The sequence below is a fragment of the Neopsephotus bourkii genome, unplaced genomic scaffold (genome assembly GCF_033783945.1).
Source record: "Neopsephotus bourkii isolate Nb327-2 ecotype Australia unplaced genomic scaffold, CSIRO-AGI_Nbou_v1 NB_926, whole genome shotgun sequence".
NCBI lineage: Eukaryota > Metazoa > Chordata > Aves > Psittaciformes > Psittacidae > Neopsephotus > Neopsephotus bourkii.
The window spans coordinates 6,696-34,621 of NW_026901420.1; the positions used below are offsets into that span (position 1 = coordinate 6,696).

A 27,926-nucleotide genomic window follows, 5' to 3' on the forward strand; every position below is an offset into this window, starting at 1 on the left:
AACAGGCTCTGCAGTGTGTGCAACCTGTCCTGCCTCTGCACGCAGCGGCCTTGGCAAAACATCCTCCCTCTCTGTCTGCTGTGCTGGGGCACCTCCCGCATCACTTCTTCAGAGGGTAGGGAGGAAAACACAGAGCTGCAAGCCTTCAACCCGGGCGCCGCACAGGGACACCTCATTCCTGTACCAGCCACGGTGTCAAACACAGCTCCTGGCAGGGTTGGATGGGCGAAGCACCCTGCATCGCTGCCGAAGGGTGCGCAGCCTCCCGCCGGCACCTGCGGCTGAAGGCGTGACTTGGCAGCAGGTACACCTGCCTCCTCTCCCTGCCTGTGACCAGAGCCCTGTGCTGGCAGGGGAGCCAGAGCCGGTGCTGCCGGCAGCGGGTGGCACTGTCCCAGCGTTGCGCTGTGAAGATGGTAGAAGGAGGTTTCACCAAAGTCCTCCAGAAGAAGCTGTTTTTCCACCTTGCACAGAAATATCAGCCCCTTGGAAGCGGCGAGCCGGAGGAGGAGGAGGAGGAGGTGAGGATTGCCTGTGCCTCTTGCCTGGACCTGCTGAATAGCTTTGTGTGATTGGGGTTAAACTCTGATATGTAGTCTGCTTTGTCCCACCGGTAACTTGAGAGTGCTGCTGCTGCGCTCTGCACAGTCCCCTGTACGATGAGGGATGTGATTGATGATGTTTACCGGGCAATGGGGTGAGATGGGGAATTGTTGTTCCTAAGGGATACTCCCAGGACGGACAGCTCAGGCCAGGGTTGCTCAGGAATGTTGTCTTGTGCACTGAGGAGTTTCAAAATGAGCAGAACACGTAGGAGAGAGACTGCCATGCGGCTCGTGGGAGCTGTGGGAGGGTTTCAGGTGTGCTGGTGCAAAGCACAAAGACTGTCTCAGCAGAAGGGTAGATGGAGAGCAAGGCTGATCCCATCTCTAGGGGTACCGTAGGGGATGCGACCCCTTGGTCTTCTGTGTGGTCTGTGCAGTCATTCCTGTAATGAATGGCTGGGAAGACCTGCAGAGCCCACCTCAAAATAACACTTTTGTTCCTTCAGAAGTGCTGGTGTGCGAACGCTCACTTCCCCTTCCCTGCTTTCACTACCTCTCCTCAGAGCAGACGGATCAAGGGGTGGACAGTGGTTTTTAGGTGGCACAGTTGTCGTTCTCCTTGCTTTTTCACCTCAAAATCTTCAGCTATGGGATTTTTGCTACCACATTTGTTCAGCACAGGAATTTCCATTGCTTAAGCCCTGAGTTTTCTCTTATATGAGAGATTGGTTGAGTGCCCTCCCATGTAAACACAATTCCTTCAGCATATGGGGTTAGCCCTTAGTCCCATCCCAACAAGCACCATCCACACACTTACAGATGTTCATGCTCTTTTCCGTGACTGTCAGACTGAGGTGTTTTCTCAGATGGCATTTTGGTTAATCCTCTGCTCTCTTCTGAGTCTCATTTTTGCAGTACAGGGGTTGGACAGTGCTACAGGGAGAAGAAAATAAGGCATTGAAGTCTTACCTTGTGCACTGCACAGCACATTGTGCAATGCTGCTCTGAGCTATTCAAACATAGCTCAGAATACCAGGAAGGGAAGATCTTGATGAGGTTGCAGAAGGTGCCTGTAATCTCGTTTTGATGGGAAGCTGAGATTTCTGATAGGCAGGAGGCCACCAGCAATTAGTTTGCCTTGTTCTTTGTCAGTACCACCTCTGTTGAAGCACAATAAATAATGATACATATTTAATTCCAAATATGAACCCTTCTTGAATTGTTGTCTCCTCCATGCTGAGTGTGGGACGTTTTGGTGTTAAAGATGTGAGTCCAGGTCATCTAACGGAACTGAAGCCAGGAAAGACACCACTTGTGGGTTGTGAAGGAACAGTCCCAGTGATGATAGCTGCAAGGTGCTGCTGCTATCTGGAGATGGCAGAACAGTTAACTTTCACACTGAAGGACAAGCAGAGCTTGTGTCTAGACTCTGCTGTATTCAGTTTGAGCTCCTTTTCTACAGCCGCCCATCCACAATAACAGGGAAGTTTTGTGGTGCCAGTTCACAGTTTGTGAATCATGTTTTTCCTGCAGAAATCTGAGTAACAGCCAAAGATTTTCCTTCTGTGCATCCAAGAATGCATGTGTGTTCACATATGTGTGCACATATACATGTGTGTGCATGTGTGTTTGAAAGAGAGAAGAACCTATGCATCACAGAGATCACATCACCTCTTCCTTTTGGCCATGCACCAAGATCATCCCCTAGTATTCAGTGGACCCAGTGGGTACCATCAAAGGCAGATTTCCTGAGGGTTGCAACCCTCCTCTCCCAATAGCTTTTAACCTGCTGAGCTGGTTGGGTGTTGTCACACCATCCATGGCAGTTCGTCCATTTTCATACTGTGGGGTTGCCTCCATTGTCACACATGGTGCCATTATGAGAAGAATTCATCATGGAGATCCTCTGCCAACCCAGAAGATTTAGGGGCTGTGATTTAGGGGCTTTTTCTGTTGTTAGCTTTAGAAAGAGCTGGCTCCTACCCCAGGCACATCTGGGTAGTAGATTTTAGTGCATTACAGTTTTACTCGGAGTTTCTTCAGAGCTGCCAGGACTTTTCCTTTGCAATTGTTCCATTTCTCCTCACCAAAACCCTTTTGGATCCTTTCCCCCACAACACATTCAAGATTCAGCAGCCACAGGATGGAGTTCAGGTATTTCCCTGTTCTGCCCTAAAAAATTACTATTCCAGTTTAGGTTGAGGCTTTTTTCCATTTCAGGCTTCATACCAATGATCATTTATCTCCTGGAGACTTTCACAGGCTCCATATCCTCCTGAATACGTGGACCATCCTTATCAAAATAGTTTTGTAATCCTGCAGGTACCTATTTTCTCAATGTCTCCTTAGACTAAACGGTGCAACTTGCCTTCCACGTGAAAAAGGGAAGGACATTGTATTGCCTCTGTGCAGCACTGACAGACTTTCTCCTCCTCTCCTTTCTCCTCTCCTCTCCTCTCTCCCTCTTTTCCCTTTCCCCTTTCCCTTTCCCTTTTTCTTTTCCCCTTTTCCTTTCCTCCTTTCCCCTTTCCCCTTTCCCCTTTCCCCTTTCCCCTTTCCCCTTTCCCCTTTCCCCTTTCCCCTTTCCCCTTTCCCCTTTCCTTTCCTTTCCTGTCCTGTCCTGTCCCGTCCCATCCTATCCTATCCTTTCCCTTTCCTCCAGCTTCCACAGGCTTTTGAGCTGAGGGCTGCAGCACCCTCTTCCCAAGAGAACCTATATATAAAGTTGATTTAAACTGAGGCTTGGTTTTGGCCTGGGTGGAACTTGTTTGGGTAGGTGAGGAGGTTCCTCAGTTAGAATCACTGTTGGCTATGGGCTTTCCTGCAGCGATGTCAATGCCATCATTCAGCTCAAGGGGTTTTGCTTTAAGGTTAAAGGGAACTTGAAGATTATTTTTCCTTTAATTAGGAGGGGGAAGAAAAAGGTCATGCTTGAGCCAGAGGAACAGAGCAGAGGTGGCAAAGGGAGTGGGATTTGCATCTAAGGCCTTGCTCCCAAGGTCTGTGCACTGCCCACACAGCCTGACTCAGCCCTCCAGTACCCTTGGCATGACTTAAAATGCAGGGAATAGTTTAAAAGCAGCTTTTCCCAAAACCTCTTATTTTTTTTAACTATTAAAAAATCTGTTTTGAGGCTTTTACTCCAAGCAGCGGACCAGAGACTGCATTTCAAGTTAAAAAGCTTCAATGCTGCGATAGACGTGTGATGGGGATGAGGAAAACTCTATGAGAGGAGCTGAAACCATGGTCATGGGTAGGAAACAGCTGGGGGATCATATGAGGAAGCCCAGTGAGGCAGGCCCTCATTTGCAGGGCTGTGGTTTGCTCTGGGTTGGTTTCTGAATGCTGCCTGCAGCCCTGAAATGCAGTCTGTCACCTGCCCTGAGCACCAAGTAGAGCAAGGAGAAAGGCTTTTGAGGGAATTGTTTGATTTATTATATTTAAGTGTTTTTTTAGCAAGGATGAGGAATATACAGGAAAAGCGATTCTATTTAACGCTTTTAAAGGCTTCTTGTCGGGCTAAGTAACCCAGCCCACTTAATACCAGATTGCAATACATCAGCTGCTCCAAAGTAATCTAAGACAGGGGGGAAAGAATCTGCAAAACCTCGGTGAAGTCAGAGGTGGGGGGATAATACCCCAAGCACTGATCCGTTGAGCTGCTTGCCAGGGTATACAAAAAGAGCTATGTATTCTGCAGAAAGCCCTATGCATTCTTCCTTCCCACATGGGCTGCTTGATGGGACAATTGATGGATTGTTTCGGGATGAGGGATGCAAAGGCACCGGTGCAGGTATTGGTAGCACTGAGCCTGCTCCCAGCCACAAGCAGCTGTTCTCTACACCCTCCAATACCACCTGCTCTTGCAGAAAAATAGGTAAACTAATAATTCGGTTTATTTTACTTCTTCCTGCCCTGCTGTATGGAGCTGTGACCTCTTGTGCTTGAGCTATGCCCAATGGATGAAGGTTAAAAATGTAAATTGAGAATGTTGGCAGCCCACATCTGTTTTATAGTGTAAACAGAAAGCAATTAAGAAGGAGAGGTTACATTAAGAAGAGGTTTGCTCAGGGCACTGCCTGATGCCTAACAGACATGGGATGGGATGTGTTCAGGGGCAAAGGGGGTCTGCACCAGCAGCACTTTGTAGAGCAGGAGGGAGATGATGCTCCCCTGCTGCATTTCCAGCTTGTGCATCACTGAAGCTGTTCATCTGAACACATTTGTCAGAGGGAGATCACAGGCGTAAACTAATCAATGCAAATTAATGAGTCCCAATAAAGCTGTTAATTTCACAGCAGCCCCTGGCTGTAAGGAGCACAGAGCTGTCAGCATTCCTCTCGATCCACAGCCAGCGCTGGCTGCTTATGGCACAGCACATCCAATATGCTTTTGTCATTAATTTCCTCCACGCCTTTGGGAAGGTAAATATCAGTGATAGAGCTGGGCCCTGGCTTTCCCCACTGGCTCTAGGGCACTGCAGGCATGTTGCTGTTATGCCTGGGTCTTTTGCTACCCTCCAGCTCCTTTAATTGCAATTTCAACTCCTTTAAGCAAGGCTGCACCTTGACACCTGCATGTGTCACCAGCAGCACAGAGGAGGCTGTAAAAGCTGTGCTAATCAAATCAACACAGTAATGAGTGCAAGGTGTGTGTCTGTATGTGACAGCCATATGTTTTCCTTCCCAGCAAGTCCTTCCATCTCCTTAGGTTCATGATTGGCTCTCATTCTTGCAGCATCTGGGTGTCAACAAAGTTACAGGGAACTAATGGATTTGCACAAGTAGGATATACAAGTAGGAGTAAATCATCAGTTTTAAGCATGGAGGGGCTTTTTTTGTCCCTTCTAGGGATGTCTGTTAAGGAAACGCTGAAATAAGGGTGATGTCTGGAGGCAGTGTGCTTCAAAACAGCGCAGAAACACTGCAGCTTCTGGGGGCAAAACATGGCCACCAGTGTGATGGAAGCAGGAAAATCCTTGGAAGTCTTGGCTGGGATTTTGGAAAGGCAGCTTGCTCCTGGGGCAAAATGGCTCCTCAATGAGAGCAAGGGAGTACAGCAAACTTCTGCCTTTCTGCTGGGAGTGGGTTGGTGCTGGTATCCCATGTGTTAGCAGCGTTAGCTAGTGTGGACTAGCAAACAGCAATGAAAAGAGAGCTGCAACATATGGAAGTGGCAAAAGCCCGTTTAAGAAGGAGGGCTTAGAGATACTCATATCTCGTATACTACAAGCTCTCCAGAAGGCACCAGACAAAAACCAATTCCAGGTACCAGCATAAGCAAACAGCCAAAGAGGTTTTCTTCATTTATCCCTGGTTTTAGACTGCAAAACACTGGATGCTTCTAGAAACTTCCTGAATATTCAGAGACAGGCTAATTTTCCAAATATCACTTCAGGCACTTCTGAAGCCCTCCAAACCCTTGCTCAGGTGCTGATCAGTCGTATCTGAATGCTTTCCACAGCAAACTCCCCAGGGTTCTGGTAGCTGGTGCCAAATTCCTCCCATGCGGCAGAGCTGAGCTCTGCTGGGGACTGAGAACTAAGTGCTCTTGGGATGCTTTTCTAAATGAACACATTCTCTTATGCTTTATGAATGAAGGTAAATGGGAATGGATTTTCCTGTCCCTTGGGAAGGGTGAGATTTCTCCTTCTTATTCCACCATAGTAGTCACCTCGCCTCCATTCTAGTGCCTGGCTGAGATTTCAGGGGATGCTGCTGGTCTGGGAAGAGCGATTTGGAAAAGGAAACGAGGGATCTCAAAAGCTAAGAGTGGACAGTGCGGGTGGTGAGGCACTGGAATGGGTTGCCCAGGGAGGTTGTGATTGCTGCATCCTTGGCAGTGTTCAAGGCCAGGTTGGACACAGCCTTGTGTGGCATGGTTTAATGTGAGGTGCTCCTGCCCATGGCAGGGGGATTGGAACTTCATGATCTTAGGGTCCTTTCCAACCTTAACTATTCTATGATTCTATGACAGGGTACGGTGAGCAAGGCACAGACATTTGGCTGCCTGGATGGGGCAGGAAGGGTTTGTCCTGTTCACAGGTGTTCGCAGCAGGAGGAAAACAATGGAGGTGGGAGAGGAGACTTGTTTTTTCTGTCTCAGAGATCTTTCTGCTCACTTTTTCTGTTCATTTATCCTGACTTCAACAAGTGAAAAAGGCTTTTTTTGTTCTCTGAGCATTGGGCTGTGAGATACTGGTGTGGAAAAATGCCAATTTTAAGCAGATGCCAGCAGAACTCAGAACACTTTTCTGACCATGGCAGTGATGTGTACTTTTCTTTTTGGTAATCAGCTCCTTACAGCCCTTCTTCCACCACAGGATTGTGCACCTGGCTTTGAGGCTGTAATAAGGATTAATTAGTGAATGGTATAAAGTGTTGTGGTTTAGGAAGTGTTTTAGCTAACTGTGAAATCATACAGCTGGCAAGGTGAGGGAAGGGAATGGGATTAAGGGAAGAAGCAAAGAGATGCTAAAACGTTTTCATTGACTGTGCTCTCACCTAACAATTGCTTTATCTCGTTTATTCAGACCCATGAGGAGTGTGAGCTGAAAATAATTGAGCAGGAGAAGGAGGTGGCAGTTCTGCCCCCGAAAGACGCATGCAAGTGCCATAAAGAAGACTTGGCTAAAGCTTTAAATGTAAGGGGGGTTATTGGCTCTTTGTGAACATAGCAGCTCAGTCTGTGTCATCTGACTGAGCAGCAGGATTGGTCTTTGGTTTCACTGCTGGATTGCGCAGTCCCTCTGCCTTTACGTGGGATGAATCCTCATATTGGCTGTGTTTGAAGCTTAGCTCTGGGTACAGAACTTGTCCCAGAGAAGGATTTCATTGCAGTGAAGGGCTCTGTGAGCTGAAGGGAAAAGAGTACAATTGTCCAGCCTGGAAAACAAAGCACTGGTAGAGGATCCCTGGGCACAGGCTGCAGAGCTCAGACGTTCCAGTTACCAGCAGGTCCCAAAAGTGTGCAAATGCAGCCCTTTTCCCCTTTATTTCATAGCAGGTTTTATTTCAGAGGCAAAACTGATCATATTTATTGTCCTAGATGACTTCTCAAAAGCTTTTCATTGAAAGGCCTTTAACAGCTTGAATTATGAGGGAAAGCTATAATGATTAGTGATATTTTGGTGCCTGACCTTGCTTTTTTTAAAATCCAGGCAAAATAGACCTTAATCGTTCTCTATTTGTTTTCCTTGAATTTTGTCAGGGTATTTTTATTGTTATTTTTGCTTTAAATGTACAATGAAACCAGAAATCAATTCTTTACTATTTTTAGCTTCTTCTCATCTATTATGTGGATTCTCACTTATGGGATTTTTTTTTTTTTTCTTGAATTATTAGCTTGTGTTTACTTTATACTATTTTTTTGTGATGGCTGATGGTAAAGATTTACAGTTTAACCAAAATAAATACCTGAACTGAAAAGCAATGGATAGGTTTCTTTTTGGGGGGGGGGGGGGGTGACTGAGCCATGAGCACCTTCCCTACCTTACTTACAGGTTCTAAACATAACTTTGCCTTAAGAAGCTTTCTATGTCTATTCTATAATATGCAATGTTTGGTTGTTTTGTATTATTTTCCCTCCAGGTTGATCTGCAAACTGGACTCTCTGAGTGTTCTGTGCTGCAACGCAGGTTAAAGCATGGCTGGAATGAGTTTTCAGTAGAGAATACAGAGCCAATATGGAAGAAGTATCTGGACCAGGTAAGGATTTTCTGCACAGATCCTCGTTTCCTGGCAAAGACCCCTGTCTGGATTAGCCTGAGCGTGTCTCTGCATTGAAGTAGTCAGGGTTTCTGCTTCCACAGATTTAGCCTTAGAACAGGCTGTGCCCCTGGTACAGAAGCTGTCCATTCCCCCAGGGAAAGCCATTGTAAGACTCAGATGCAGGGTCATTTAATGCAAAGATAACATCTCAAAATAAGAAGAAACCTTTTTATCTTCACACAGCCCACAAATCAAAAGCTGTAAAGCAATGACCTGATTTCTGGAGCATTATTATTCCCTTTAAAGTACATGATAAAATCATGAAGGCTTGGGCAACATGGTCTAGGGTGAGGCGTCCCTGACATGGCAATGGGGTTGGAACTGGAGGATCTTAAGGTCCTTTACAACCCAAACCATTCTATGAGTCTATGAAAGGCTTGAGGAAAATCAGTAGTAGCTTAAGGTGGCTCTGATTTGTTACCCCAGTGAAGGAAAGCCCAAAACTCCCAGCAAAAACAGGGACAAGTACAGAGCACAGGTGGGTGTTAGCATCTCTAGGAGCAATGCATCAGTAACAGATACATTCATACACGGTGCCATGCGCAGTGGAGAACCACAGTTTCAAACCAGCTGCCCCAAAAGGCCAAGCACAAAGTGGCATTTGCTGTCTTGTTTTTCCACAGGTGAGTTATCCCTGAGTTTTGGTTTTGTTAACTGTTCCTTACCAGTATTTAATGTATCTTTTATTTCTCTTTTAGAACTTTTACCAAAACAGAAGTGTCTTTTATTTTGTTTGCTTATTTTCAACCATCAACTTGACTGATTTTCTTCTTGCTTAGCTGGATCGTGAAGATTTTGGTTGCTTTGAAAGGCTTTATTTTTATTTCATGGGATATCCCTTTTTTTTCTATGTGATCAATATTCTTTAAGCACCTTGCAATCATCACTAAATCTCTTCGAGCATAGGAAGTGAGATGGTGGGGTTTTTTCTGCTCTTCCTTAACAAGCTGTTTCTCCTATGGTGAAACAACATAAACTCTCTGGTGCATCTCTAATCCTTTCACAGCCTGTTGGTCTCTCTGGAAGAGCTGTTTGCAGTCCCACAGCATTCACACCTCTGCCTTTGAGCATCATTCCTCAGCAGACACTTGAGAGGGCTTCTTTCGGCTGCTGTTTCTGTAAAACATCCCCTTTTGTGCAGTGTTTCTAAAGAAAAATGAAGGGACTTCCACATTTGTATTCATCATGGAATAAACTTAAACTGTGGCTTTCCTACCATGCATCACCACACATCTGTTAGCTAAAACAGATAGTCTTGTCTTTTCCTGACTTAATTCCCTTATGTAAATTCCCAGCTAAGGAGCAGGTAGGAGAAAGATCCTTAATATCTGTGCTTCAAAGTGAAAACAGTGAGGATCTGACTCCCACAGCCCTGGGACCAGTATGGAGTTTAGAGGATTAACTCAGGGGGAGGGGGAGGAGAGAAATAAAAGAAAGGATTTCTGGTTTCAAATTCTAAGAAGACAATAAAGATTTTGTTTGTCCCTACCATGCCTCCAAGCAGCTCTTAGAGTCAGCCCTGTACTGTATGGCTGCAGAGGTAAGGCTTGCCTGTGCAAGCAGGGGAAAAGAGAGAAAACTTGTGTCTTTTGATGTGAGCCTTGACCTGCTGGTCTCTGACGCCATCCATCTCCTGTACAGGGGCATGACTGAGCATCAGTCTGAGTACAGGTGATGCACCCTCTCTGTTCAGGCAGAGGCTGCTGGCACAAGCAAGGAGGGTCCATGCAACCAAACCACTTTAATCCTTTCCAATGAGGCCAGCTCAGCTTCAACAGCTCCATATTTAATTTCATATTGCATTTTTCCCTTTTCTTTCAGTTTAAAAACCCCCTCATTCTCTTGTTGCTGGCTTCTGCTTTAGTAAGTGTCATCACGAAAGAATACGAGGATGCTGCGAGCATCACCATGGTATGTGGTACTTCTCCTGCACCCCAACCCTTGGCTCTCTGGAGCTGGTGTGTCCATCCTGTAATGCCTCTTTGTTCACAGGCGGTGCTCATCGTAGTCACTGTGGCCTTCATTCAGGTACGTTAGCCTTTTCTCCATGGCCAGGGCTGTCATGAGTGAGCCCTCTCATGTAACTTGGCTTTCTGCTTTCTTATTTAAAAGGAATATCGCTCAGAAAAATCTCTGGAAGAGCTTAACAAGTTGGTGCCCCCTGAGTGCAACTGGTGAGTCATGCCTGCTTCAGTGGGGGCTAACAGGGCTTGGGTTATGAGGGCAGAACTGATCAGAGAAAAAAGCTGCTCCAGGTTGTCATTCACATAAGGAGAACCTGTCCTCTGGTGGTGCACTGTGTGTGGGTGCAGCTCTGAGTCACAGCAGAAGCGGATGTAAACTCTGGTTGTTAAAGCAGGCACCCAGAGGAGCTGAATAAATGCTGGGAGACACAGGGGTCCCAGCAATGTCCCTCACAAGGGTCCCTGCAGCCTCCTGTGTGCCTCTCCTAGTTTGGGGAGCAGCCATAGGGTCTATCAGACACCACTTTCCACACTTCTTTGGTGTTTGGTGTCAGTGCTGTAGGTTACAGGAAACACTTTTCCTGTTTATGTCTTGGCATAAGACATGTCACGAACAACATGAATAAGCTGTAAGGCTCAGAGAAACTTTCCACTGCAAAAGAGCAATGGGGTTCTCTTCTGGTCCAAAGTTCACCCAGGTTTGGATTTTATAAAAACCACTGTATGTTCTTTTTTTATGCTATGAAACCATAAGAACCTAACCACTTGACAGTCTGTACTTTTAATACAACAGTGAAATATCAGAGGTAGTTCTGGCTTTAAAGAGCTTCTTTATAGGTTAAAGAATCTGCATTTCATCATTTAAAGCATGAGCCATGTCATTCCTATGGTATAAGACCTGTTGAAGTCACTTATTGCTGAAACGCAAGTCTTCCATAACCTGCCCATCTGTTATTTATGAACCCAAACTGAACACAATCAGATCTCATCTTTACAAAGGTTTTATGTTATTTTTACATTGGAAGCTCTTTGGGGCAGGGTTCTTGCTTTCTTCCCAGTTGCATTCCCAAGCCTGAGAAGGAATAAAAACCTCACAGCCTGGTTTCCATTCTTCTTTTTCCATTTGTTTCGTGTAGCCTAAGGGAAGGGAAGCTGCAGCACCTTCTAGCACGAGAGCTTGTGCCTGGAGATATCATTTATCTGTCTGTTGGCGACAGGGTTCCTGCAGACCTCAGGCTGATAGAGGTAAATACAGATATGCATGCAAGAGCCTGCTTTGGCAATTTCTTGTCTTAACAGTGCCAGAAACGTGTCTTTTTAGGTTACAGATCTGCTGGTAGATGAATCCAGTTTTACTGGAGAAGCTGAGCCTTGTAACAAGACTGACAGTGTATTAGTGGAAGCTGGAGACATAACCACACTGAGCAATGTTGTTTTCATGGGGACACTGGTGCGATACGGGAAGGGAAAAGTGAGTCTTGTCATCTCTGATCTTTTCCTCAATGTTTGTTACAGAATCTCTACATTTTTCATCTCCATCTCTCTTTTCCATCCTCCCCCCCCTTTTTTTTTTTTTAGGGTGTAGTTATTGGGACTGGTGAAAATTCACAGTTTGGAGAGGTGTTCAAAATTATGCAAGCTGAAGAGGTAAAGAAATGTGTGTGTGGAAATGGTGGGTGTCCTGAATGAAAGTTTGTGAGCAGGAGTGGTCCCAAGAATTAATTCACTCTCTTAATTCCTGTTTCTGCTACAAAATGACTGTGTCACTGAGGGAAACCAAAGTGCCTAAATCCAGGATTTAGGCTTCTAAATCCAGACACGTGATATTTAGCTGGAATCTAACCTTGTAGTCACCTAAACCTCATGGTTTCTTCTTTATTTCACACACACATACTTTCCATAAGGTATATATATATTTTTTTCACTTTTACAGATATCAAACATGCATTACCCAGTGCTGGACTCGATCACTAAGGTCTTCTCCAGATTTAGCCCTTGTTTTGCCTCTTCCTTGGCTCCCCTGCTGTAAACAAATATAATTTGTCTCTTCTCCCACTCTTTGGTCCATCCTGACTGCATTAAGGAAGAGAGCCTCTCCCTGTGCTAGGGTCAATGCCCATCAGCCTCTATTGAGGGTTTGGGGTAGGTAAGCACGAAGGTATATCAGGCAGCGGTAGGGACCTACTGTGTGGGTGAATTGTTCCAGACTGACCATCATCTCATCTCACATAACAAGCAAAGAAAAGCAGCTATTCTCTAATGTTTCCAGACTCCCAAAACACCTCTCCAGAAGAGCATGGACAGACTGGGGAAGCAACTTACTCTCTTCTCCTTTGGCATAATCGGTGAGTTGGACACAATGCTCACACTTGCATGGTCAACTGTAAAGGATCTCTCTGCTCCAGCCATTCTTCCAAAAGTTGGAAGTTGTTTACAACACACTGTTGAAGTGGTTTACTTGGACTTTTGGGGTTGAAGCAGAGGCACCTCTGCAAGAGAGATTTGGGGAACTCATTGCATGCTCAGTTCTCCAACAACAGCTAAAGCAGGTTAGACATTTATTAATTTCTTGAAGTATTTTAATTGTTTTTTCCCCATCAGGTTTAATAATGCTCATTGGCTGGTTACAAGGGAAGCATCTCCTTGGCATGTTCACAATTGGAGTTAGGTGAGGACTGGAGAGCACCTTTCCCTTTGATTTCTAATGAAACATCTCCCAGGGAATTCCCTGTTCAAAACAATGGCCATTTCACAAACAAGAACTTGAGAAAGACCCTTCATAAATATATATTGGTCTTGCACTGGTGAAATTAGTGTGAGTTTTACAACAGAGTTTGGGATTAAAAAAAAAGAACAAGTTTAAGGTTTATTTAATTTTGAAAATCTTCACTGGTATTTCTACCTCATCCCGCTGTGAATGTCCTTTCCTATCTGTGCTAAAGAATTTAGTGGGAGTGTAGCAACAGCAAATATTGCTCTTCTTTCTGATTTTACGTCTCAAGATAGGAATGAACATTTTATGCAGCATGGAAAGCACAACCTCTTAGTCAAACATAATAAATCATGTATTTTTAGTAGTACTCATAAAACCTGTTGTTTGGTGTTGTCATGGCTCTAAAATCATTCCTTTAATGTATTCTGTGGACAAAAAACCAAAACCACAAATGAGGAGACAACAGAGAAGCCAAACTGGCTCAGTGCTCTCCTTCCTGTATCCTTGTGGGATGTGGTGGCAAAGTGGTTACGCCTGAGTTTTGGAGAGCAGCCTGTGGTTTTGAAAGCCTTCCTCGATCGCTTTCTGCACATACCTAGAAGCGCTGAGAGTTACACAAGAGATAACTAAAAGACAGATACAGATAATCTGGATTCTTTTAGCATGTCAGGTGTTGCAGGTTTTGATGTTGCTTTGTTTTAGCATATGCAGGGTGATTCTACCCTGCCTTAGCTGTATCCACATGTAAGAGAGGAGATGAGGGACTGTATGTGGCCAGGAGCCAATAGCTAGCATATGAGCTGTGATGCCAAAGAACATCCAACTTCCATCCTCAAAAAGTTAAATAAATGAAATTAAATCCAACCATAAATAGCTAATTAGATAGAAATTAAAGCTCTTTGGCAATGTAAAGAAGAAAAGCTATTGCTTTGTCAAAAATATCCAAGAAGATGTCAAAGGGTTGTAAATGTCCCAGCGTAGGGAGTCCCAGTTGCTAGCACTGTATACTCCCATTCAGATACACAAATACAAGCAGGAGAACTCACCCCATGGAATGTCCCTTTGGCACATTTTGGTTGGTACTTGGTGTGACCCCTGTGTTGAAGCTGTTGTGTCTCTGCCATCTACAGCCTGGCAGTGGCTGCCATCCCAGAGGGCCTCCCCATCGTGGTCACCGTCACACTGGTACTTGGCGTTCTCCGGATGGCTAAGAAAAGGGTGATTGTGAAGAAGCTGCCCATAGTAGAAACCTTAGGTAAGGCTGTAAGACAAGGCATGCAGCTTGGTCATCTGCAGCCCTTCAAAATCTGAGCTGGATAGCAGTGGGCTGGCAAAGTGAGGTTTGGTCTGATCATAAGAATATAGATCTCGAGTGTTGCTTACTGGTCCAGAACAACCCACTCAGACTTAAATACACTTTATGTTCTCTGTTTCACAACCTTTTCCCTTATTTCAGTGATATTAACACAGGCAGGCACTAGCAATGGTGCATCCCACCCAATGGCATTAGCCTGTGAGGAGCAAGGCCCCTCCATGGATGTGCATGCCCTGCTTGGATTGAAAGGCTTTGTTTCTCCTTCCTCCCCATTCTGTGGTATCATCCTGCAGATCCATCCTGTCTGGATCAAAAACCTTGCAGCCATTCAAGTCAAGCCTGGTGGCATAAACAGAACCATTTATCCTTCTGCCTGTGTGGATGTGATAGCTTGTGTGACTATCTCCCTGATCTCCAGTCACAGAAAAGAGGGGACCTTGAGCAGACATTCAGCCCATCTTCACAATTGCAGGGCAGAATGAACTATAATGAAATTATTCTTCTACCTCCCTTTATCTTCAAATTGGCCCTTAGGCCCAGGCCTCTGTTTTCCAGGCTTTGACGCTCTGACCTTGGTCAGTATGGCAGTTATATGAAGGAGAAGACACACTGTGTATTTAGTACCATTCATTAAAAAGTACACAAAGTGCTAAGCCTGTCCCATGCAGTCACAAATACCTTCTGCACAGCCAGATCCTTCAGCTGAAACCTCTCTTCCTTGGAAATGCTGCTATTGTTTGAACTGCCCTTGTTTGTTCTGCGGTTAAGGAATCTTATCACCCTTGCTTTATTGTATCTGCCCTCACCCAGGACATCTGAAACCGCTTCTTATCTCATGAAGAATTTCATTCTGGTAGGGCTGCACCCAAGTAGGTGTAACTGCCAGATGCCTGGTGTTCTGCAGGACAGGCTGAGCACAGCAAAAACTGCACTCTCCCTGTTAAACCTCTGAAAAGGAGAAAAATAATCTTCTTGATCTGACTCTTTTGTTGTCAATAACTGAAAATGAAATACGGGAGGTGGCAGCTTTGCTCTGAGATAATCCTTTAAACTGCAATTAATTTAATTGCATCCAAATCTGCTTTATCCCGTCCAGGTTTTTAGCTGGTGGCCATCATGCACGTGGTCATCTCCAGAGCCAGGGGAGGTGTTCAGGCTTAGAAGGGAACTGGAATCTGATTCTTGACTTCTTGAGAGTGGAAACGAGCCTCAGTGTGGTGACTGCTGTATTGTGGTGTAAATGGGCCCTGGAAGAAATGTGCTTTACTGAACCAGGATTGTCGCAAAGCAGAGCACAAGTCGGGCAGCTCCTGCTCTTAGCTGTGGACTTTAAAGTATTTTGAAGACAGTATTTAACACATCTACCCTCACAATCCCTTGGTGAGACAGGGAAGGGGTGTTATTCCTGATTTAGGGAAGCAGGGGTTAAATGGCCCATCTGAGGAGGCAAGTAGCTGATACTGCAGCTTGAAAACATTTATAACTCTCCGGAAATGGGTGCCTTCTCCCGTTATCCACCATACTATGCTCAAGACAATGTGGCCCTCTTCATGTGTCTCCTATCACATCTCACATCCCAGTTATATGCACAACATGACATGCACTCAGATCCCTTCCTTAAGACACCTTACTGAGAAACATCAATTTCTTGGTATTTTCTCCCTTTTCCTACTGGTGCAGTTTAAGGACCTTTAGGGAAACACGTTCTCCCTCTGCTGAATCTCATTTTTCAGTTGCATTATTTATTAGTTCTGATTAAAAACTTTCCTGCATCAGGTTGCTGCAATGTCATCTGCTCAGATAAGACAGGCACTCTGACTGCCAATGAGATGACAGTGACTCGTCTTGTGACTTCGGATGGGTTCCAGGCAGAGGTATGGATGAGACGGTTATACAGACATTCCTGATTTGGTTTTAGTTCAACTAGGCCCAAGTGAGGGATACTAATCAGCCCTAAAACAAGCAGTTTCTTGCACATCACCAGTTCCATTCTCATTTTGCAGTACTGGAGACAGGCAGAGGTGGGGCTGAGTGTACAAAAGCTGCTCAGATACCATAAACAAACACGTTCATTGACATAATCTGCTGCTCTCTGCAATTACTGTAAATATTGAAACCTGCCACTGACCTTTGTGGGTCCATCTTCTGTAGAATATTTATTATACAAGTGGCTTGATACTTCTGCTTGGTCCATTTACCTGCATGCAAAGTGGGTGAAACTTCAGGCATACAGAATATGGAAATGCAGGGCAGTCATCGGTAGGGTAGGGCTTGAACAAAACTGGTGAACCCACTGCTGCCAAAGGGCTGGATCTCTCAACTGAGTTGCAAGAGAATTCTGAAATCACAGCAAACAAGTTCTGTGTAAGACAAGCTGATTTTTTTCTGTTCCTATACAACTATTGCAATATTATGTTTTCACTGTCTGCAGCCTTTCCTCTATGCATTACTTTGAGCTAGAAAGAAGTATCCCAGAAAGAATCCTTCAAAATCATAAATCTACTCAAGTATATTTTCTTGTAAACACATTTTATATACAATCTGTATACAGATTATTGTATACAGATGAGTATAGTTCTGCCTGTCACTGGGGAATCTACTCTGTCTGTCCCTTCCTCAGGTCAGTGGTGTGGGCTACAATGGAGAAGGAAATGTTTATCTTCTGCCATCAAAAGAGATTCTTAAAGAATTTTCCAATGTCTCAGTTGGAAAACTAGTGGAGGTACGTATAAACTATGAAACACTTTGTCCTATTTACATCCAACCTTCATTTGCAATAGATCAATTCAGTTAATGAGTGAGAGGAAAAAACCCACATTTGTAACTGAAAAATTGTGCTCCTGGAGCATGCATTTGGAAAGGCTTTGAGTAATTATGGTATATGAAGCGTATGTATGAACAGCAGCAATCATAACGCATGCAGGGAGAGACTGAGGTCATCACCTTAAAATGTCGATATTTTGGATAAAAAGACAATTCTGGCAAAGGAGACACAAATCCATTTTACCATGTTCATGTTTTTAATGTGGGCATATTCTAGACTTTAGCTAGCTACATAGCTAAATTATAAATGCACTGTGGCAGTCTCTGGGTTTTGTGTTAGCATTAAGTAAAATCTTGCACATTCAACTGTAGGCTAAAGTGAAGTGTTTGGGTAGTGAAATTATCTGAGCTGGAATCTTAAATGGAGATTAGGTTTATTTTATCCATTCTGCACATCAAAAGCAATAGTGGGAAAGACTAAGGTTTCATTTTCATGACTTACTGAGTTCATTAGACATATATCATGTTTTGATTGATATTATTCTATCCAAAACATGACATTTTACCAAATATTGGTGTATCCTCCCATGGGTTTAGAAAGCACAAGAACTGACATCAAAAGATGCTGCTGTGAGGAATATCACATATTTTGGGATGTGGCTGCTTTCGTTCTCCAATCATTCAATTTTCATTAAAAAGAGTGAAAAAGCTATGAATTTGATTATGAAAAAAATAAAACATGCAAATATGCCCCTTTCTCTAGGCTGGCTGTGTAGTCAACAATGCCATTATCAGGAAAAACAGTGTGATGGGACAGCCCACAGAAGGAGCTCTCATTGCCCTTGCAATGAAGGTAAGGTTGAAAGGAGCTGGAATAGTTAGGTCTGACAGCAGGGATCAGATTTCTTTAAAGTCCCCAGACTGGTTTTAGTCTTTCCTTGTCTCCTCTGCCCAGGGCATAGACTTACACCTCTCCTGTGTAAACGTCTTGTCATAGACAAACACCTTCCCTGGCCTTCTGTGCTAACAGCAGTAATTGTTTTGCTTCGTTAATCTCTGCAATTAAGCTGCATGATGGATTTCTTTTGGACTCAGACTGGACTGCAGTTTCTATATTTTCTTCACCTGCAATTAAGAGCTGAGGAGGAAGACAAGAGAGTGAAAAATGACTAAGAACAGGCTGTACTAGAAATAATGGCAGAGGGTCATCCTCGATTTGGGTCATCTGCTAGCTTTTACTTTTTTCTAGTTGTGATTATGTAAAACAAGGTGTTTATGAATATTACATTCATGCTTGTAGGCAGAGGGCTGTAAAATGCCTCAAAGTATCATCTAATCAATGTTTCACAGCCTGTGGTCCATAGAACTCAGGTGGGCTGTAAAGCACAGAAGGTCCCTGGTGAAATGATGCGCCTGCAAACATCTGCTCTTACCTCCTGTTTTTAAAGCCTGTCATGAACAATGAAACCGTGATTTTATTTTTTTTAACCATGACATTTTATTTCACTAGTATTTTATATGCTAAATTAAAATCTTCCTTTTGCACCACCATTCAGTAGCAAAGCAATAGCAGAATACAAGGGACGTTGTCTCTTTTTCTTCTTTATCCTTTTTTTGGTTTGGTGGAGCTGGGAGAGAGAAAAGTTGTTTCTGATCTCTACCTCTTTACCTAGAGCACCCATGCATGCTGCTAAAGCAGGCATGTATTGATTTGAACTGTTGTACTTTAGAGCTGAAGGGTCTTCTTGTAGTGAATTGCTTTTTGAGTTTAATCATTCAGGAAATGATTTGAAACTTCATTCATAATTGACCATTCAGTTATTTGCACATTTCCTTTTTTCTTTCAAATTAGGTGGCTTGGAAATAACTGAGGTGGGGGAGCATGAGCTTGGGCTGGAAGAAATCTGCTCTGCCCTTTGTTTTGCCTTTGGTTTAGGGAAAGGACTTTAGCCTCCTTTGACCCAAAGCCCCACCAAGACAGCAGTGCAGCTCCCCAGTACTTGCAAAAGTCAACAGGGATCAAGCTTCAAACTCCAGTTTAATTTACCCCACACCAAAAGGAAAAGATGGATTTAAAATATTAGTTTTACTCTCCCCACACCTCCTCTTGAGCTCTGTGGTATATGACCGCTGGAAGCACATGCAATAGTCATGATTGTAATATGGAAAATGTATATAAGCTTTGGCACTGTTCTACATTACAGTGCTCTTTTTGTTTTATTTTACTTTAGATGGAATTAGCTGACATAAAAGATATTTATGTAAGAAATAAGGAAATTCCATTTAGCTCTGAACAGAAGTGGATGGCTGTGAAATGCGCCCTGAAAAATCAGGTAAAGCAAACAGTGGTGTTGGTTAGTTTCATGTTTCTAATTGTGCCTCTGCAATGGGCATGAAATGGTATCTCTTTAGCAAATAACGTTTTCAGAACTTAAAACTGTGTCAAGAGAAAACTGAACAATCCTCAAAATTCCCAACTTGGGTGTAATTTTAGCTTGTAAAAGCTGTGTTCGAATGGGAGAAGATAATACTTTTCATACAGTGTTCTGAGCAGGAAAACAAAAGCTTTTCAGACAGGTGAAGAAAGACACGATGTCTGGACGAAAATGTTGATTGTTTTCCTTTATGGGGCTGAGGAGCTTATTTTGACTGATACAATATTCAGGTTTAAAAACTCACCAACTTTTTTATTACCATTCTGTCTATGATAGCTGAACACGAAAAATGGCTAGAGCAAAAATACCACATCCTATAAATAATACCTGCACTTTTGCATTTTATGAAGAGGTAAAAGAGCAACAAAGATCTTTCTTACTGAGGATGTAAAGCCTTACACATTATCAGTGTTTTTAAAGTGTGCTCTTTTCTTTCTTTTTTCAATAAAGTATATTATCTCCTTACTTTAAAGGATCAGGATGATATTTACTTTATGAAAGGAGCATTTGAAGAAGTGATTCAATACTGCTCTCTGTATAACAGCGGTGGCATCTCGTTATCACTTACACCCCAGCAGAAAGCCTTCTACCAGCAGGAAGAAAAACGAATGGGCTCCTCAGGTCTAAGGGGTCAGTCATTACTGTCTATGTCCCTTACACTTACAGGTTATCTGCCCTGATGCTTTCCTGCTCTGTTTTGGTCACTATGGACAGAGGCTCAGTCCTTAGCAACAATTGCATGATCTCTTCATCATGCTTGTCAGATTTTGCCAAGGGCCATGTCTCAAGTCTGCTGGGTGCTTGCTTTCCAATAGCCTTTTTGTTTTCTGAGTTTAAACTAGTGAGATTGAAAGGAGCTGAAAGTAAGCATTGGAAATGGTGAACGTTTTTTCTTCCACAGAGCACTGTGATTGCCTGGGATACAGTCTCAATGGTGCATTGAAAATCTATGTGCTGAACCCGATCTAAGCACTGCTCTGCCAAGTTTTGCTTTGGAGAAGCTGCTTCAAAAGCAACAAAAAGGCAACTCTGAAAAGGATTCAAAACATGGATTTGGGCACAGAGAGTTTTATTTGAAGTTTGGTTCAATTCCCTATTAGGACCAAATCTAACGATCTCCTTTTAATCTTGACTACATGTCATTGCAGCCCACAGAATTTTTTATATGTGTGTCGTTTCCTTCCCTTCATTGCTAGAAACATCCTTTCAGAAATGCCTTAGACTTTCACACAATTACAAAGACACCATCTCCTGTGCACATTCCCAGTGTGTAATAGATGAGAACAAGTCTTGGCAGACGCTCTGGAAGATGGTATAGTTAATGTACATATTCTCTAGCCTTGTGTCTTGCGGTTAGTAAATCATGTGCAGAGCTTGCTTTGCAATATCTGAATCATCTACCACTGTGAATGGCAAATTACTGCTCTGAAGAAAAGTGATTAGCTCAGGCAGCTGCTGCAAGCTGATGATTCAATCATCAAAGCAACACTGACATGAACCCCTGGCATAATATCCTTGAGTGATTTGAGAATGATTGAATGATACGGTTAGGCACCGAGAACTGAAACAAAGTGTTCAGAGCCTTGACGTTTGCATGATGGAAGTTTCACTGGTTTAACTGAATTCACATTTTGTATTTTTCAATTAAAACAAAACAAACAAAAAATCTCAGTTTTTACATGAATGCTATTGTTTAACACAGCAATCTAATAGTGTCTAGTCTAACATTGCACTGTCCCAATTTAATCCATCTGCATTTAAGGAAGACTTGATGGACAGCTTTAAATTAGAAAGAAATAAATCCTAAGACAACCATGTGGAACAGAAATGCTCCAATTCACAGGAACTACAGTTAATTGATTGGACCAAATTTGTGTGTCTATGCAAATTCTGAATATAATGACTAAAGACCTGGTTTTAATTACTTCCTCTGCTGGAAAACTGGCAATTTAATATCTCATCTAAATGTTGATTTTAATGTATGGAAATGTATTATTAGTAATTTAGTCTTGTCTTCTTTCCCCCCCCCCCCCCCCTCTATTTCTAGTACTTGCTTTGGCTTCAGGTCCAGAACTTGGCAAACTAACATTTTTAGGTCTGGTTGGAATAATTGATCCCCCAAGGGCTGGAGTGAGAGAAGCTGTTCAAGTCCTTCTGGATTCTGGTGTATCAGTAAAGATGATAACTGGAGATGCCTTGGAAACTGCTGTGGCTATAGGTAGCAAACTTAGCTTCTTTCCTGTGGGTCTACAGGATGTCCATTAGATCAGTCAAATGTTATGTTCCTTAATAATCAACTGGTTCTTTCTTTATGTGTACAACTGAGGTTTTAAATGCCACTAAGTTCTTGCATTTCCATTGAGACAAATCATATGAAATGCAGTAATAGAGCAGCTATGAACTATGGGACAAATTCCAGTAACTTAATTCCACTATTTTAGCACCAGAAATGGAGAAATCTCAGCGTAAGACCCTTAACTGAAACAGATGGCATTGCCGGGATTTTACACGCCAGTAATATTAGGAGCATGAGTATCTCTGTGTAATATTAGGAGCATGAGTTTCTCTGTGTTTTCCACTTTTGCTTTTTGCCATTAGAAATACACAGAGCAAGCAGCAGAGAAGGGCCTAACAGATTAAGTATCAGCTTTAGTTCTGAGTATTTGACTGTTTCCATAACTCCAGCTGAACAAGGACAGGGTGACTGACCCACCTCAGAGCCCAGAGAACTATGTGCCTTATCAGATGCTCTAGGATCAGATAAATTTCCCAGTAAATTCTTTAATTGCTGCTGCTGTTCTTTGAGTCAGAAAATAGCTGGCTTTTCCCAGAGCTGATGGGCAGATCTCATTTTGGTGTTTTCTTTCTAGGGCAGAATATTGGTCTCTGCAACGGAAAGCTGAAAGCCATGTCTGGGGAAGAGCTGGACCAACTGGCAGAGGCAGAGCTATCATCCACTGTCAAAAATGTAATGGTTTTGATTACAAAAACCAGGCCTATTTCCAATAGCAACTGCCTAACACAAGATCGTATTTTTTGTTTTTCAGGTTTCCATTTTCTTCAGAACAAGTCCAAAGCACAAACTGAAAATAATAAAGGTACTAAGCACCTCTTAAATCCATTGTATATCTCACTAAAAGAAGATGTAAGGGGAGGGAGAGAGGAAAGAGGGCAGCTCAGTTTTGGCATCAACTATCACTGAACGCATCAACATTTTTCTTGCAGATCTGGCCTGAGTTATTTGAAAGACACTAGTGAGATATTCGCAAGCATAATATCAGAAGAATTATTTTTGAGGACTTTATTCCCCTCTTCTAACTCCTGCTGGAGTTTTGTACTCCTGAAAATCCAGTCTCTTAATTTGTGGTCTGAGTTCCATCCTCAGCAGGCTACTGAGTCTGCTTTACTGTCAAAGTCACATAACACTTCTACTATTTCAATATTACATTCAAATCTTGCTATTGCCAACAGGAGTTATCTCCTCCTGGCTTCAGAGCCTCTCATCTCTCCACTCTCACAGGCTTTGCAGAGGGCTGGTGCTATTGTGTCAATGACAGGAGACGGTGTTAATGATGCTGTGGCCCTTAAATCTGCTGATATCGGGATTGCAATGGGACAAGCTGGTACAGATGTCAGCAAAGAGGCTGCCAACATGATTCTTGTGGACGATGACTTCTCAACAGTAATGTAGGTTCAGTGACTTTCTTACTGTCAGACACTTTATCACTTCAGATACTTTCTGGCTATCCATTGCAACAAGTCTGCTGTGTGACTAGCCCTGGAAATAACACAGGACGCAGGACATGCAAGTCAACAGGCAGTAAGTGGAGACACCTAGTGTGTGTCTGGCTCATTTTCAGTCGCATACACGCTATGACTTTTGTTTCAAGTGGTGATGACAAAGCTACCTTTCATCTGAAAGCCCTGGTTTCATTGCTGTAACTAACTGGGGATTTGAAAGCGCCTGGAAGTCTGGGGAGATCATGACTTGTGCTCTCTGCCTCGTTCAGGAAACTCAGAGTAAAGACATAATTTGCAATGCTCTGCTGGTTCACAACGACAGAGGGAGTAAACAGCCTAGAGTGAGGCTATAAATAAGCCACAGGCTTGCTTAATGATCCAAGACCAGGCCTATGAACCAGGTTTTCAGATCAACTAGTTCTAATAAAGTAATTTTAACCAAGAACCTGCACTGATATCCTCCTCCTGAGCCAGGGTCAATTTCAACTGAAATTAGTGCTGCAGAAGGCAACTTGCATTTTGAGTGTCACAGGAAGCTCAATGCAAAATAACATGAGTACTGGTAATTTAGTAAACTCTTCTCTCCCTTCCAGGAATGCAATAGAAGAGGGAAAGGGAATATTTTACAACATAAAGAATTTTGTCCGGTTCCAGCTGAGCACGTAAGTTCCCGTTTGCTTCTATTCCAGTGAAAGCACCTTCTTGGTGATGCCATGCAGAATAATGTTCTTCTGTGTTCTGCAGGAGTATTTCAGCTTTGAGCCTAATTACTCTGTCAACTGTGCTCAACCTACCAAATCCACTCAATGCTATGCAGATCTTATGGATCAACATCATCATGGATGGGCCACCAGCCCAGAGGTATGGAAAAGTGAAATGAGCAAAATGTTCTTGGTTTTAATATGCCTTTAGGCAAATTTATTTGGCTTAGAAACACAAGCTGTTATGATTTGTTATCAATGTGCCAATTCCAGTAGTTAGATAAGTTGTACTTTTGCTCCCTCCTGGTCTCTCCAAAAGCATTTACTTCACATTTACTTGAGGTTTTACCTGTACATGTCAGTGGTGGAATCAATTATTCCATTTTTTGACTAGGAATGGTCCGTTATCCCAAGTGCATCACCTGCTTAGTAGTCCTGCAGGTCTGACTGGCAAGGGAATACTGGCTACATGCTGGGGTATATGCCCCAAAATCACAAGACATGGGAACCTCATCCAACTGCTAATTACAATTACTACTTCCACAACATGGAAGAGATTTTTAGCCTCAATCTCACAGCTAGTTCTCCCTCTGGGATGGGATACTGATGTGATGCACTGCCTTGGTCTAATATAAAGACTTTTGGCACAGGTGTTGAGGACAAATTTGGGACATTATCTAATCCTCCCAGAATACTCCTGCTGTGCTCCAAAGTATCACATCCTCCAGATTCATCTTGTTTTATCAGCAGTACTATTTTGGGATGGTCTGCCTTAACTAAACACATTCCTCTGCTTCTCTTTGTGGCAGCCTGGGAGTGGAACCAGTTGATAGGGATACTATCAAACAGCCGCCCCGACGTATCACAGACACTATACTCAGCAAATCACTGATCCTGAAAATCTTCATGTCAGCTGTAATTATCATCAGTGGAACCCTCTTTGTCTTCTGGAAGGAGGTGAGGAAAATCTGCAAAAGGATCTTGTTTTCATCAGGGTGGAGGACAAAATGAAGGGCAATTTCTGAAGTACATGTGAAGGACTTTCCAGTGGGGAAGGATCAGAAGGGAAGAGGGTTAAGAACCCAGGGTAAGCTCCTGGTTCTGCTTCTGCTTTCCTGCATTGCCTCTAATTTGGAGGTTCCTATCTAGAATGGGAAATCTATTACTTGATACAGTATCAGTGCTTTAAGGTACTTTTCACCTCCAGCTTCTCAAGTATGAAGAAAATGCCAAGTACATGATTACTATGGATTGCTGTTAGTAAATACTGGCTGTCACTGTAACAGTTCAAATAATACAATTTAGAATATTCTTTACAGAAATTCTACATCAGTTTAAGAATTTAAAACTTGGATGATAAGATCATTACCTCAACAATTAGCAGAGAAAAATTAGCACTACCTGTAATAGAAATACATTTATTCCTTTTTTTTTTACTGCCCCTGTATTTGACTGGGATCGTTAAAGGAAATATTTAAATCATCCATTGAATTGGCGTATTTTTATAAGGCTTAACTAACCCCTGAATTTATACATGTTCTTTCAGAATCCAAAAGATGGCATAAATCCTCGAACCACGACAATGACTTTTACCTGTTTTGTATTTTTTGATCTCTTCAATGCCCTGACATGCCGCTCCCAGGTAAGACTACTCTGTCAGCGATAATTCCTTGTTTCAAAACACTAACATAAACATTATAACACTAGTATTTTGCATAGGAAGGGGGTTTTTAATGTCATTTGAAGCAGCATGATTTTTATCATCTCTATAAATAAAGGTACCCATTATAGTTCAACTGCAACTACACTTCCAACTATGTAGCTCTGCCTAAGTTAGCATGTAACTTCAGAAGGTAACGGAGTTTACGTGCACAGAAACAGGGTGACATTCCAGTACCAATAGGAGATTGGGAAATGTTACATTGCTCATTTTTTTCCCTCCCTTCTCTAGACAAAGTTGATATTTGAAATAGGCTTTTTTCGAAACCGCATGTTCTTGTATTCTGTGCTGGGATCATTTTTGGGACAACTGGCTGTTATATACATCCCTCCACTACAAAAGATCTTCCAGACAGAGAATTTAGGAGTGCTAGGTAAGTTGCAAAACAAGTAATGTATATTTCCCATTAAAGCTATTTTTAAAAGCAGATGTGATTGATTGCCAAACTGTTACATGACAGCTCCGAAAAGACTGCTGGTAGGGGAACCCAATCAACAGCTCCGATGCTATATACATACACAAAGCTAAACACAAATAGCAGTAGTATTTAGTGATATTATCCCTGCCCATGTTTTGAATTTTGATTCACTGCACATACATGCATGTAAATAGAGGCCTGTGAAGGTTTTTCATGAGCTCTCTATGATGATATTTCCCAATATAATTCTATCTAGGATCATGATGCAGCTAGTCCATTTTGAAAAAGCAATGGGAATGTTTTCTAGCTGAAAAGCAACATATATTTTACCATTTGAATCAGACTTATGCAAACTACACACACTGTATTCCATCTGCTTTAGGTATGTAGCTAAAAGGAGGGTTCAGTGATCCCAAATGATTAATGCAGCGGCTTCACCTACTAACTGGACTATACCAACCACGGGTATTTCTTGTCTACCACTGTCATATAATTCTAAAGCTAGGGAAAGCATAGACAGGGTACCCATCTATGGAGTTACACTAGCACAAATATCTGCTGTAGGAAAGCTCTTACCTAGGGATCCCTGCCCAGCACTAAATCCAGCTGTGCTCATCTCTGCTCTGTTTCCTCTCGGCAGACCTGCTGTTTCTCACTGTACTGGCTTCCTCCGTTTTCATCGTGTCCGAGCTCGTCAAACTCTGTGAGAAACACTGCTGCCAACCAAAGCACACAAAGAGATGTCATAACTGATGCAAACATCCTCTAAAGATACACTTGAGACCAAGCTGTGATGCTGGATATTTGAAATGCAAAGTTTCTGACACCACACGTCCTTTCTGAAGATACTCCAAGTGAATCTGTACACCACAGTCTGTTCCTTCTAATGCTTTACCTAAACTCTTTGAGCTGTCTACAGAACCTCCAGAGCAGCTCATGTTTTAAACCAAGATCAGGTATACTTTTATAACACTGATCTGTATCTCAAGAATGCTGTGACAGTCCTACATAAAATAACAGAATAGCACCTCTCCTATAAGAAAAAGCTGAGAGTCAGGGTTGTTCAACCTGGAGAAGACTCTGGGGATACCTTATTGCAGCCTTTCAGTCCTTAAAAGGGGCCTATAAGAAAGATGGGGATAGATTTTTTTTAGCAGGACCTTTTCCAATAGGATGAAGGGCAATAGTTTTAAACTAAAAGAGGGGAGATTCAGGCTGGATGTGAGGGAAAAATTCTTTACAATGAGGGTGGTAAAACACTGGCCCAGGTTTGCCCAGAGAGGTGGTGGATGCATCATCCCTGGAGACATTCAAGGCCAGGCTGCAGGTGGTTCTGAGCAACCTGATCTAGTTGAAAATGTGCCTGCTCATTGCAAGGGTGGTTGGGCTAGATGAACTTTGAAGGTTCCTTCCAACTCAAACCCTATGATTCTATGATTCACACCTGTACAGAAAAATCCATTGTGCATAAACTGCAATTTTATTTATTTAAATCAAAATGGTTTGTATTAATAAAATCTACATTTTAAAATGTTCCTGACAAGTATCTGAGACTCTTGATTTAGATCCATTATTTTATATAAAACTAGAAGAATGGAAAAGTCCTGCTTTCACTAGCATTTCCTTTCCTCTAGCCAGTGTTTCTAGATTCCCAGATGCCTGGCCTTGATTGAGAAAGATTCTCATGGAAACTCTGGGGAAACGTCAAACAAAGAGTAGAGAGAGACAGTAGAGGGCTGAAGCAGATAGCTACAGTGCCAACCCTGGGCTGACAGCTTTTGCCATGCACTTGCAGTGATGTGACTAATAGGAGGAGAGTGGAAAGCTGATCTGATGCACAGC

General features: G+C 42.9%; 1 protein-coding gene across 2 annotated transcripts; it reads left to right on the forward strand.

The window, feature by feature from the left end:
- ATP2C2 (ATPase secretory pathway Ca2+ transporting 2) lies at positions 1–27,852 on the forward strand. Of its 2 annotated transcripts, XM_061357910.1 has the most exons (28): positions 1–521; positions 3,327–3,329; positions 7,078–7,188; positions 8,135–8,251; positions 10,136–10,225; positions 10,307–10,342; positions 10,427–10,488; positions 11,415–11,523; positions 11,600–11,749; positions 11,857–11,925; positions 12,548–12,623; positions 12,880–12,946; positions 14,122–14,246; positions 16,083–16,180; positions 16,927–17,028; positions 17,833–17,922; positions 19,301–19,402; positions 19,978–20,134; positions 21,552–21,722; positions 22,375–22,472; positions 22,552–22,602; positions 23,025–23,191; positions 23,839–23,907; positions 23,990–24,106; positions 24,756–24,903; positions 25,493–25,588; positions 25,898–26,039; positions 26,725–27,228. In XM_061357910.1, exons 1-28 carry the CDS (start codon positions 414–416, stop codon positions 26,835–26,837), a joined length of 2,844 nt encoding a protein of 947 aa, XP_061213894.1. In that variant the 5' UTR covers positions 1–413; the 3' UTR covers positions 26,838–27,228. The 2 variants fall into 2 exon arrangements, 1 of the variants encoding a protein (XP_061213894.1); XR_009726213.1 differs by lacking the exons at positions 1–521; positions 3,327–3,329; positions 7,078–7,188 and adding an exon at positions 27,719–27,852 and having other exon boundaries at positions 8,228–8,251; positions 26,725–27,040.
- Positions 27,853–27,926: the final 74 nt, after the last annotated feature.